Consider the following 12,418-nt stretch of genomic DNA (forward strand, 5'->3'; position numbering starts at 1 on the left):
TTGTTTGCTTGGCTTTTTTTGTGTGTTTATATTATGTGTGTTTGTGCATGAAAAATTTTGTAAAAAAAACGGACAGAGATACTTATTGTTGATTAAATGTGAACTTTATCTTAAATACTTTAATATGATGTAACTACCGTATCTCTGATTATTGTGTATTCTACATTAAATAGAGGAATTAAGTATTTTGCTAATATTATTTTATTTTTTTTTACTTATATGTAGAAGGACGAAGACATCGTGAATAATGTTGAAGAAAGGAAATCTATTAAGGTAAGAATAATGTAAAATATATTTTTTATTAAAAATGTATATAAAATATTGTCATTAAAACAATATAACAAACAATAATTTATTTAATTTATACTTAACTTCACATTTCTATTTTTCTTTCAATTTATAGAAGAAACCTGCCGAGAAAATTGAAGACAAAAAAGAAGAAGAAAAGGTGAGTGCAATTATCCCTATAAATTTAATTTATATTTTTTCAATAATTTATTTTTTGATCTTTTTTATCTTTAAATCTTTTAATTCTTTTTAGAAAAAGATTATAAAAAAGAAAGAACCCGAATCTAAAGAGGTACGCAGTTGTTTTATTTTTGTATCTTATTTTACCAATCGTATAGTATATTATTATTCTATGTATTTATTATAAATTAATTTGAACATATGTTATATATCTAATATTATTTATATTTAGGTATCTCGAGAAACTACGCCTAAGCCTGAGAAAACGGTGACTCGCAAGGAATCAATCAGTAGGGTAAGAGTATTGATGTATTATGTTTTTTTTAATCAATTAGGAAAATAGATTTTATAAATACCTTATATTTCAGGTAGAAGAACTTAAGACAGAGAGTCGTCGTAGTTCGATCGTCAAGACTGATGAAAAGGTATATAAAATATCATGATACTAAATTTCGTAAATACCTACTTAAGAGTTAAGAGTCTGGTAATTTTATTTTGCATCATTAGATGCAGTTACTGCGTAAAATACAAATTATTTTTTTATTTTTTGCTTTTATCCTATAGATAATAGATGATGACACTGCGACACCACGACGTCTTTCTATACAGAAGGTACACGTACATATATACATTTCACACACAGACACTGCCAAGAACAATTACAATAAATTTTACAAAATTGATATTTTAAGAAAAAAATATTTAAACTCATGGACTAGAATAAAATAATATAAATTAAGATATTTTATTATTATAAAAAATAGTTAATATTATGATAACTTTAAAGATATTGTTTTAGTCTTTAAAGTAAAAATTTTGTTCAAGAATATTAATTATTATAAATTAGATATTTCTTATGTCAATCGAATTTTAATTTATATTTTATATCTTAGACCGAAGAAGAAGTCAAAGTAGAAAGCAGACGATCTTCTATCATAGAAAAGAAGAAAACGACCGAAAAGGTAAGAAAGAATATATTATTGTTTTTAATTATTTATCTAATATGTTATTAACAAAATATTTTGTTGTTGATTAATTGATTAGTTGTTACTATTATAATTTTTAGAACAAAGTAAGTATATTTGAGTGAACTGTTACCTTCTCTCTTGACATGAGAAGGAGCCTTAATATTTTATAGAAATAAATTATTTTGTATTAGATTAATAGCTTGACATAATTTTATTGTTTGGCAAAATCAGCTTGTGTTAATACAAATTATATAATTGATTTTTTTCTATGTATAAATATTTAGCCTTTGAAAATAGTTTTATCCGTAGATTTGACTTTTAAAGCTTTCAATGTGCAAATAATTTTATAATAAAAAGAGAAATCATAATTTTAATTTAAAATACATTTAATTTAAAAATTATGTTTATTGTGAAATTTACAATTAACAAGAATTTAATTACGAATATAGTATAGGGTCAAAAATAATAGGTAGTACTGATTTTTTTTATTTTATGCGGTAAATATTGAGGTTCGTTATGATCGTAGACTCTATACGAAAAAACATACGAGAACATTTTATCTCGCATTATTGCAGGATGTATCTGTATTTAGGCCAAGAGCCATTTCGCGAATGATAGAAGATGAGGTACACTTACACATTTTAATTACTCTAATTAGTTCATTTTATTTTATACCATTTTTTAAAATTGTATTTTGTAACAAAACAACTATTTTTTTTAGAACACACTCACAACGAAGATCAAGCCACACATACACAAATTCGACGAAGAAATTCAGGTATATAATATAGAAACACAATACCTACTACTCTCAATCGTATATCGTCCATTAGGTCAACATACACATTACATTTAATTTTAGGACGTTTGGTCGTCTAAGCCGACAGAGCGCGATAGTAAATCGATAAGACATTATGAGGTATGTGACGCATTTATTGTTATGTTTACGCGTCTTAAGCATTCGATATAGACATATGAATCGTTGTAGGAAACTACGAAGTCCAGAGTAACTTCCTTCCTTCATAAAATTGACCATAAACCGAAGGTACATATCTCGCACTACATATTGACTGTATTTAATAATATGTAGTTCTTTCAAAATCGAAAAAAGAATTTTTATAATATTTGCAATAATGATTATACAAAAGTAAATTTTTTAGGTTGCAGTTGAAACTGCAATTAAGCCACGCGTTCGCGACTCGGATGACGAACGTGAGGTATATAAACAATTATATTGTACATACACACACACTTACACACGCACGCACACACACTCACACACACAAATGATGTTATAATAATAACTAAACGGTTTACGGAAGTGACGTATTTTATCAACGATATTCATTTTAGGATGCTTGGAGTATTCACAATCCGGGAGAACGTGATAATGAATCTATGCCATACAGAGTATGCAAATATGCTACATAAAAGCTCAATACATTTTAGTTTGAAAGAATATAATATTTTTCAAACATAATATTTTTTAATTTTAGAATATGTCAACAGATCAGACACACAAACCTCATATACCCGCAGATACAACACGTCAAAAGTCAGATGACAAATCAAAAGATAAACCACATGACACCATTGCAAATAAAACACATCCACAGAAATCTGATAATGAGATTGAGGTATAGAATATTTATTGTAAAGTGGCTAGGCACATAATAGCATATCTGTAAATCATTATTAATTTTAGGATATTTCGGCGAATAAAGAACATGATACTGACACCAAAAAACATAACGATGTATGTAAATACATTTACAGAAATTATTCGCGAACAGCTCAAATTTCTTTAAAAAACTAAAATTTTAAATATGTTATTTTAGGATATTTTAAAAAAGAAAGAACCACATGATACAAAAAAACCTACGTGTAAAGTACTATTGCGTAAATCTGACGATAATTCAAATGATAAAACATTTTCTCGTGACACACCAACATATAAAATACAGTCGCAAAAATCAGACGATGAAATTGAGGTATATAGTATTATTCCAAAGACACAAATTATATATCTTTAACATATCTTTAACGTTTTTAGGACATTTGGGCGAGTAAAGAACGCGATAACGACTTTCCCAAAAAGCACGAAAAAGTATGCGTATATGTATCTAAATTATAAATATTATTCATGAATATAGTAGAATCTTTTTAGAAGAGACTGTAAAATTTTTAATGTTATTTTAGGATGTTCCAAAAGAGAAAACACATTTGCGTGATACACCTATAAGTAAAACACTTCCGCATAAATCCGACGACGTTTCAAAAGATAATGCATTTTCTCGTGACAAGCCTATATACAAAATACATTCACAAAAAAAAATTGAGGTACATATACAACATATATTATCGCATAATTTATGAAGACATTATACACATTTTCGAAATAATATTTTTCTAGAATACGTCGATTGAACCGAAAGAACGCAATGTCGATTCAAAGAAATCTGAAGTACGCAAATATGTATAATTAATTACCACACATATACAATGAAATCGAGTAAGAACAAAGAAAATAGTAATAATATGTTAAATAATATTTTAGGACATGCCAAAAGACAAGACGCTTTCTCTTTTACATGATACATTTACAAGTAAAATACAACCACACAAACCTGATGAATCTAAAGACAAACCACTTTTACATGATGAACCTACGACTAAAATACAAGAATCTGACGAAGTGTCAGAAAAGAGTGATAAAACACACGATACATCGATTCACAAAATACGTCCACACAAATCCGACGAAAAAATTAAGGTATATGACATATAGTTTCATACAACACTTACATTATGTATAATACATTTTTAGAGAAGTAAATTTTATCATCAAAATATTAATACTGTGTAGAATATTTGGACCAAACTGAAAAAACATGATATTGATTCTAAAATATTAAAATACGGCAAAGTTTGCAAATTAGTATATTATAATAATTAAATAATAAATTAGTGTGAACTTATTTAAAACAAAGAATATATAATATTTTTTTAAATTATATATTGTTTTAGAATTTATCGAAACCTAAAGATAAACCATCTCGTCGTCAATCTAATGAAGAAATCGAGGTACACTTACGTTACACATTGCAGATTATACTTTTACACATCATATTTTACATATTTTTTTAATGCTGACAGGATATTTCATCCAAACGAAAGGAATACACTATGTGACACTTCGCACATATTTAAGTAAAAAATTTATAAAATAGCGAACATTATTTTAAACAATTATTATTATAGGATACACCAAAAATAATTAAGGATAAAAGACGCGTGTCTAAACCTGACGATCAAACTGAAGGAGATAAGATAGCTTTAAACAAAACGAAAGTATGTGATATCAAATCCAAGCCAAATGATAAGGTAGATAATAATATATGCAACAAGATAATTTTTATTATATCTAATTATAATATAATTTAAAAAATAATTTAGTTTTATTTATTTAAATCTTTTGATGAAAGGATAATGATAATGATAGTAAATTGATAAAAGACAACAAAATTTATTTTAGTTAAAATTATATAAATAAAAATATAATACGCGAAACACAAAATTATCTCTTCTTTATCTAAAAAACATTTAGTAGGATACATTAAAATAATTCTTGAAATTTTAGGACAAATTGATGCCAAAATCGAAAGGACACGACGATAAACGCGTTGTACATGATGAGGTATACGAATATATGAATACATATTGCTTCTTTTCACTTCACTTCACACAACTCACACTTTCGTGTTTTACACTTACATAAAATAGCTTGGTAAAGTATGCTGTTATTTTAGGATACCGCGTACACTACAAACACATCACACAAACTTCCACTAAACCGAGATGTCAAAATTTACTACACGCACTATAATTACGTTAGTTACAAAATATTTATAGTAGACATATCATATGTACATACACATATATATAGATAACAAAACTGATTATTTTATTTATTTTTAAATTGATGTATGGTATCATTTTAGGATGTATGGGCAAATCCACCGAAATCCATCGAACAAAATTCTATTACAACCAATAAGGTACACCACACATGCATATACACACATACATATTCATTTGTGCGGTAAAATAAATTGTTAGATAGAAATAGAAATTAATATTACATGCACTCAAAATATAATATATATATATATATATATTGAAGAAACAATTATTTATTTTTTTAATTCTTTTAGGATGTTTTATTATCTACTGTTAAACCGCAAACGCATGAATCCGACGATGATATTGAGGTATAGAATACATATACAGAATGTATTATATTTTTTTTATTATACGCGGGTGTTTGATAATTCTGCCGATAATGCTCGTGGGCAGATAGAGTGAATTAAACTGAGAAGAAAAGTACTGTATCATTTAACAATTTTCACAATAGTTAACGAGATAATTATTAAAAATTGCCGAATATTGGTTTTCAACAATTTTTTATTCAAGTATTATCAACTCTACAAAAAAGCACTAAAAAACAAAAATTATTTTCTTCTTATAGAGCTCTAAAAATTTTTTATTAATTTTTTAGTATTGCATTTTGTTATTTCTAACTATTTTTACGAACATGAGAAAATACAATAACAAAAATTCTGAAAAAATTCGCAGAATTTTATCAAAAGAAAATAAACAATTTTTATCTCTTTTAGTTTTTCCGTAAAATGGATAGTAACTTGAATATAAAATTATTGAACACCAATGTTCGGCGATTTTTAGTAATTGATATTTTGTTAAAAATGAAGCACTCGTGTTGTACTTCCGATTAATGTATTATAATAAAATAATACGCGACTGTAGGATATCTGGGCTTCGAGAATTGAGGACGATGCGCCTAAACCTATCAGAAAATTGGAGGTATATGCAAATTGCAATTAATACTGCATTTATTTTTACTTTTGTTTACAGAGCAGATTGTAATTTATCGACATATTTTAGGATTCGAAAGTTTTCAAAGATGCGCCGTATAAAAATGGAGTTAAAATAGAGGTACACATTATTAAATTTACAAGTACTCATATTTACATTATTCGAAAATTACATACCTTATTCGGTATTATGACGGTTTTTAAAATCTCGCAGGAACTTGCATTCACACCCGCGCCTAAACCTGCATCCAAACTCAAGGACAGCAAACCCAAAGAGAGAGAATTTAGGGTATACATATTCCATATTCATACATTCACCATATAAAAAATTGAGACACTTAAACCTACAATTATATTAATCAAAAAATGCGTTAATTTTTAATATTCGGATATTTTTATACATTTTTAATATTTAAATTAATTATATTTAAAATATATTATATATTATGTATTATATTTGACATCTATATAAAACAATTTCAATTTATTTATCCGTGTACGAAAGAACTAAAAAAAAATAAAATAAACTTTTCGAACAGATCTTATCCTTCAATGTTTTTAGGAGGGCGATATACCCGAACACGAAAAAAGTGAGATCAAATCTAAAGAGATCAAGGTACATTCAATCTCACACATACAATCGCATGCGTTCAAATACACACAATACACAATACACAATAAATTTGGATAATGTAATTTTTTTAATTTTTTTATTTTAGAGCAAAGATATTAACTCAACACTTGATAAGGAAGATGTGCCCAAGGTATAATATGAAAATTGTACTTTACACACTCGGCACACTGTTATTTTCTTTCGGTTTTATTATATATTTGCAATTGTAGAAAAAGGTGCCCACTAGACGTAAATCATCGACTAAGTCAACGGAAAAATCCGAGGTATAGAAAAACGATCTTCATTTTTTGTCAGTGCTAATCATTGACTTCCCACTTGTCTGGTCGCATAATCTTCTGGTCGCATAACTCTTCATTCTCCTTGTAATTTTTGATGCAAAAAATTCTTCATTTTCTCTATGCTATAATCTTTAAAGCTGTCTAGTGCGTCTCTTCACAAATAAAGCATTCATACTTTTCTTTGAGTTAACTATTGTTACGAAGCATTTTCTCTTGTCATCTTTTTGTGATAACCGTTTCCTTCTTCTCTTGATACTTTTCATCTTCTTGCTCTTAAATATCTATAATTTCGTTGATTATAAATATTATCTAGGATCAAGAACCAGTATTGAAACCAAAGAAGAAAAAACCTAAATCCGCGGATGAATCTAAGGTACATAATTTTACGTTAACAATATATTATACATATCACTATTATAAAGATATGGAAGACGAATTTTATATCTCCGTATAGAAAACAAATCAGTATGATTATTTATATGCACATTAATTATAAATATTTATTATTAATTTCTGCATTGCGCTACATGCTTTTATTTGTCACTAACATTAATATGCATATTTGTTTATATAATATTATGTTGTAAAATAGAGTAGAATAATAAATATATTTATATATATTTATTAATTACAATATATCTATTTACTATTTATATATCTTTTACACAGTTTACACATTTTTAAACAGGAATACACTTTTACAACATATAAATCTCACAGTGTGTAAATACTTTTTAGAAAGAGGAACCGACCACAAAACCGAAAACTCCCGGAAAACCAGAAACTCCGAAGGTACTAAAAAAAAATATAATCAAAGCACATACAAAAATTTTCAACATATGATTAATTTTTAATTAATATAAGTATTTTAAATAAACATTTTCCTTTCCTTATATTATAATTACATTCAGCCATCGCGCGTGGGATAAAATATAAAATATTAAATTTATATTTAAAAAATACGAGAATTTAAAAAATACTATTACTACATTTTAGGAGGAAGTCAAACCTAAACCGGGAGAGGCGAAGGTATATAAAACAATTACACTCTTATCGTATTTCTATACATAACAATTTCTTCGCTCACGATTAACACTGATGTGAGATATGTATATACACAGCGACAATTAAAGCATAATTTATAAAACGTATTGCTCCTTTCTAATATCACGCCACACTTGAAAAATGAGCACCAGCTGTATTAACCATATACCGTAAATGTATAACTTGAGATATTTTCTACATTCAAACATACTTGGAACATTTTTAGGTGGAACCGAAAGCCAAACCTAAAGCAGAGGAAGTAAAGGTATACTTACATACACTATACATATCTTGTGACAATATGCACTTGCACAATAGAGAAAGAAAATACAATAAAATAAAAATGGATAATAAATGATGAACATTATTAAATACTACTCGTACACTTTTAGGAAGTCAAGTCCAAACCAGATGAAACAAAGGTACACAAAACACTTTTTATAACACATTTTATTATTTTAATAATCGGTTCAATGATATTACAATTTATTGATATGAAAAATAAGACATTAAAACTTAAATTTACACTTGCACTTTTAGGAAGAACCGAAAGCTAAACCTAAAGAGGAAGTAAAGGTATATTTAGATCTGCATTATTTTGCAGCAATACATACTTACGCAAGTCGAGTTTGTTTACAAAAGAGAAAAATGCATAGATTATAGTAAATAAATATGACACTTTTAGAAGACATTATTTAAACAAATTATACATTTTAGGAAGCGCCAAAGGCGAAGTCTAAATCGAGCGAAATAAAGGTACATAAAACGTAATATTGCTACGTTCAATAATTATATAGGCTTTTAAAATTGGTGAAGCTATATTATAGCGATAACGAGAAAAATGAACAATGTTATATTTTACATATACACTTTTAGGAGGAACCAAAAGCTAAAATTAAAGAGGAAGAAATAAAGGTACACGTACATTTGTGCATTGTTTTGACAACACCATACACAGCATACATTCGAAAGATTAACAAAAAAAAATAGAATATAATTAGGTAAAAAATTTAGCTTGAAGTATAATTTTTGCAATTGTAATTTTACATAAAAATTAAACAGAAATAATTCCATACTTAAAGGAGAAAACAAGGAATATGGTATATTTTCACAATCATTTCTTCATAATTATACTTTTCAAGTTCTTATGCATATTTACTCATACTATAAATATTATAATTGTAAAAACACTTTTAGATTGAAGAAAAGTCTAAGACTAAACCAGGGGAAGTTAACGTAAACAAAACACACTTGTGCAAGTTAACAGAAACATATAAGATACAATGTTAAATATTAAAATGTTATTAAATACTCATACATTTTTAGGAAACGCCGACGACTAAATCTAAACCAAACGAATTAAAGGTACATCAAGTGCTTATTACATTAAAACTAAAATTTTTACTCTGAAAATTTTAGAAACATGAAAAATTTAAAAGCTTTAAATATAAAAATATTAAAAATTGCGAATGTACTAATTAAAAAAATATAAATCTCTCAAAAATTGTTCAACATTTTCATATTGCAATTAAGATTTTAAACTACATAATAATTAATAATATTCTAATACAGTTTATTGTTAGGGTTTCTACTAAAATACATAATAAATATTAACAAAAGCAGTACATTATGCGTACTATTCTAAAAGATTTTTCATTTTGCACACATTAATTCATAACAAAATATTTAAATATTCAGAAATTAATATAATAAAATATAACATAAAAAATTAATTTCATAAAAATTAAGTTAATTAAGAAGAAATACACAGAGCGTCGAATTAAAGCAAATTTTGCTGTTTGTAGAAAGAGGAACCTGCAACGAAACTTACACCTAAACCAGTTGAACCAAAGGTATACTTGATAAAACACATACACGTACAATATACACACAATATTTATATTTATATAAAACAGGTTAGAAATGTTATCTATGAAGAGTTTAATTTTTATATTTATATTTGCAGAAAGAAGAAGAGATCACTAAGAAAGGTTTGAAGGCCGTTAAGGTAATTATAATTTTCACAATAAAAAAATTAATGTAGTCTCTAATAATTTTACACACGCATTTTTTAAAGTCTTAGTTTAATTTAATATTATTTAAAAAAAATTTTTTTATTTTTTTTCCTCTATGATTTATATTTCTAAAATGTTTTATACAATTATAGAAAAAAAGATGTAAATGTATACATGCCGCTTATGTCCATTTTTATTTATTTCAGCAACTTGAAGAGGAAAAGAAAACTCAAGAAAAAGTCGAGCTTAAGGTAATTTTATTCCTGTCATCACATTTAACGAGAGAGATATTTGTTTATTTTAAAGTAATGTCCAATATACCACCCTTAGTAGATGTAGAAACAATAACGAAATTAGTTAAGAAATTAGTATTAGAAGAAAGTTTTTGATTTAATATTCCGAAATATTTACTATTACAAGATTTAATTTGTATCGTTGAATTAATGTTATAGTATATTAGATTAACTTAGTTTTGTGCATCCCTTGCTTTTTAAGATTAAGTTTTAATATACCTCAGAGCGAACATATTTATTTCACATAAAGCTTTTCTCCTAACAACGATATATTAATACAGCCGAAGAATGCCATCGAGACCAAACCGAAATCTCGTTTACCACCAAAACAGGAAGTAAAATCCGAAAGCTTTCAGGGGATTCAACTTAAACCAGTTACGAAGGATTCGAAACAGCCTCAGCAGGCTGAAAATGGCGGGGTGGAACTTAAGGTAGCCCTGCTAAAGAGATCAACACGATCTTGTTGCAGTCTCTATATGTCTCGCACTCTCTGTGTCTTTAAACTTTCTTTCTAAACTTCAATTTACAGCAGTTTTAATTTTTTTTCTAATTATAAAACAGCGCCTAAATATACTTGTGCGCATTCCTATTTCTCTATATGTATGTACATAAAAATATTTCTCTTACTATGTGTTCTTAATACAAGTAAAATTAATTAAACGTTTTCTCTCCAAACTTATCTTCTCTCTAAATAATATTTATATTCTGTATATATTTATACATTGCGGCACATTTCTAAGCTCTACGTTGCACTCATCTTTCTTCGATATATTCTAACTTTTATGTGATTTACATTAATTCTATTTATGTTAATAATGACGTTAATAAGACGCATAAAAATCTCTTAAGAACTCAAGAGATTAATGTTTCTTCTTTTAATCTCCTCTGTCTTCACACATCTTTGCTCTCACAAGGTTATCTGTGATACTCATTTTTCCTTGCTCAGCGATTTGTGCAGGGATTAAACCAAGCACCATGTCTGATATAAATAATATTTATTTTCCGACAAATTTTTCTTCGATTTCATATCATTTATCATTTGTAATGCAGAAAACAGAGAAGATGGAAAAGGTCGATGTGAAGAAGGTAAAGGCAGCGAAGGCAGCGAAGGACGTTAGTTACGAGCTCCCGGAGATTCCGGATTATGAAAGGGCTGTCCTGGAGAAACCTCAAGAATTTGATTTTGGCGAGTTTGTTCCTCGCGATAAAACGAAACTTGAGAGACCAGTCACACAGGTAAGGAAGTAGTTAAAATCTCTGTACATGAACAATATTTTATAATCAATATGTTAAGGTATAATAAAAAATATATGCTAAATAATTTAAACATTAATAAAGTTACATACATTGAAAAATATATTTTATGATTAGTTTATGAAAAAGTTGTAAAGAAACTTATAAAGAAGATATATTAATAAGTTCATTTGAATGTCAATCAAAATTTTGATTAATTATGTGTTTTTTGTTTTCATGTTGCCATGCAGAAATTCGATTCTAAGGTAAGCAATCATCGCTTATTAATAATGAAGGTAAAATATGAATTTGCTAAATTGCCAAACTCGCAAGAGGAATTTTGCTAATTTTGCAATTGCCACGTTGCTCGAGGATGTTTTGATCGAGCTTCGCGATACGCGCGGTTCAGGATAATTAATTTTTACGCCCGATTTACGGACGGTTTAATTATAGCCGAGGTATAAACTCACGTCACACTCGTTTTGTAAGCTTGGAAGGACGGTAAAATTTTTAAAGTACCATATATCTTACCATATGTATCTAAAAATACAATATCTATGCAGGATGTTCCGTGCACAGATACCAATAACGAA

General features: G+C 27.3%; 1 protein-coding gene across 22 annotated transcripts in view; it reads left to right on the forward strand.

The window, feature by feature from the left end:
• The window catches only part of bent (projectin protein bent), a 93,751-nt gene that overhangs the window by 25,136 nt on the left and 56,197 nt on the right, over nucleotides 1-12,418 (forward strand). For 13 of the 22 annotated variants that reach the window (XM_018551039.1, XM_018551042.1, XM_018551043.1 and 10 more), the window contains 46 exons: nucleotides 226-273; nucleotides 404-448; nucleotides 542-580; nucleotides 701-763; nucleotides 837-893; nucleotides 1,033-1,080; nucleotides 1,362-1,430; nucleotides 2,012-2,062; nucleotides 2,158-2,214; nucleotides 2,299-2,355; nucleotides 2,425-2,481; nucleotides 2,597-2,653; nucleotides 2,790-2,846; nucleotides 2,933-3,073; nucleotides 3,142-3,192; nucleotides 3,275-3,427; nucleotides 3,490-3,543; nucleotides 3,636-3,776; nucleotides 3,850-3,900; nucleotides 3,994-4,209; nucleotides 4,464-4,520; nucleotides 4,698-4,820; nucleotides 5,077-5,133; nucleotides 5,438-5,494; nucleotides 5,651-5,707; nucleotides 6,261-6,317; nucleotides 6,399-6,449; nucleotides 6,543-6,617; nucleotides 6,891-6,944; nucleotides 7,048-7,092; nucleotides 7,172-7,225; nucleotides 7,554-7,613; nucleotides 7,979-8,032; nucleotides 8,237-8,269; nucleotides 8,511-8,549; nucleotides 8,677-8,706; nucleotides 8,825-8,860; nucleotides 9,002-9,040; nucleotides 9,161-9,199; nucleotides 9,611-9,649; nucleotides 10,090-10,137; nucleotides 10,251-10,292; nucleotides 10,506-10,550; nucleotides 10,874-11,023; nucleotides 11,643-11,828; nucleotides 12,077-12,091. In XM_018551039.1, the coding sequence (XP_018406541.1) occupies nucleotides 226-273; nucleotides 404-448; nucleotides 542-580; nucleotides 701-763; nucleotides 837-893; nucleotides 1,033-1,080; nucleotides 1,362-1,430; nucleotides 2,012-2,062; nucleotides 2,158-2,214; nucleotides 2,299-2,355; nucleotides 2,425-2,481; nucleotides 2,597-2,653; nucleotides 2,790-2,846; nucleotides 2,933-3,073; nucleotides 3,142-3,192; nucleotides 3,275-3,427; nucleotides 3,490-3,543; nucleotides 3,636-3,776; nucleotides 3,850-3,900; nucleotides 3,994-4,209; nucleotides 4,464-4,520; nucleotides 4,698-4,820; nucleotides 5,077-5,133; nucleotides 5,438-5,494; nucleotides 5,651-5,707; nucleotides 6,261-6,317; nucleotides 6,399-6,449; nucleotides 6,543-6,617; nucleotides 6,891-6,944; nucleotides 7,048-7,092; nucleotides 7,172-7,225; nucleotides 7,554-7,613; nucleotides 7,979-8,032; nucleotides 8,237-8,269; nucleotides 8,511-8,549; nucleotides 8,677-8,706; nucleotides 8,825-8,860; nucleotides 9,002-9,040; nucleotides 9,161-9,199; nucleotides 9,611-9,649; nucleotides 10,090-10,137; nucleotides 10,251-10,292; nucleotides 10,506-10,550; nucleotides 10,874-11,023; nucleotides 11,643-11,828; nucleotides 12,077-12,091 (3,054 nt within the window). The remainder of the gene's footprint in view (nucleotides 1-225; nucleotides 274-403; nucleotides 449-541; nucleotides 581-700; nucleotides 764-836; nucleotides 894-1,032; nucleotides 1,081-1,361; nucleotides 1,431-2,011; nucleotides 2,063-2,157; nucleotides 2,215-2,298; nucleotides 2,356-2,424; nucleotides 2,482-2,596; nucleotides 2,654-2,789; nucleotides 2,847-2,932; nucleotides 3,074-3,141; nucleotides 3,193-3,274; nucleotides 3,428-3,489; nucleotides 3,544-3,635; nucleotides 3,777-3,849; nucleotides 3,901-3,993; nucleotides 4,210-4,463; nucleotides 4,521-4,697; nucleotides 4,821-5,076; nucleotides 5,134-5,437; nucleotides 5,495-5,650; nucleotides 5,708-6,260; nucleotides 6,318-6,398; nucleotides 6,450-6,542; nucleotides 6,618-6,890; nucleotides 6,945-7,047; nucleotides 7,093-7,171; nucleotides 7,226-7,553; nucleotides 7,614-7,978; nucleotides 8,033-8,236; nucleotides 8,270-8,510; nucleotides 8,550-8,676; nucleotides 8,707-8,824; nucleotides 8,861-9,001; nucleotides 9,041-9,160; nucleotides 9,200-9,610; nucleotides 9,650-10,089; nucleotides 10,138-10,250; nucleotides 10,293-10,505; nucleotides 10,551-10,873; nucleotides 11,024-11,642; nucleotides 11,829-12,076; nucleotides 12,092-12,418) is intronic. The other 9 variants (XM_018551054.1, XM_018551041.1, XM_018551047.1 and 6 more) reach the window with 9 other exon arrangements.

Source organism: Cyphomyrmex costatus, unplaced genomic scaffold (genome assembly GCF_001594065.2).
Source record: "Cyphomyrmex costatus isolate MS0001 unplaced genomic scaffold, Ccosl1.0 scaffold133, whole genome shotgun sequence".
In the NCBI taxonomy this organism is placed as follows: Eukaryota; Metazoa; Arthropoda; class Insecta; order Hymenoptera; family Formicidae; genus Cyphomyrmex; species Cyphomyrmex costatus.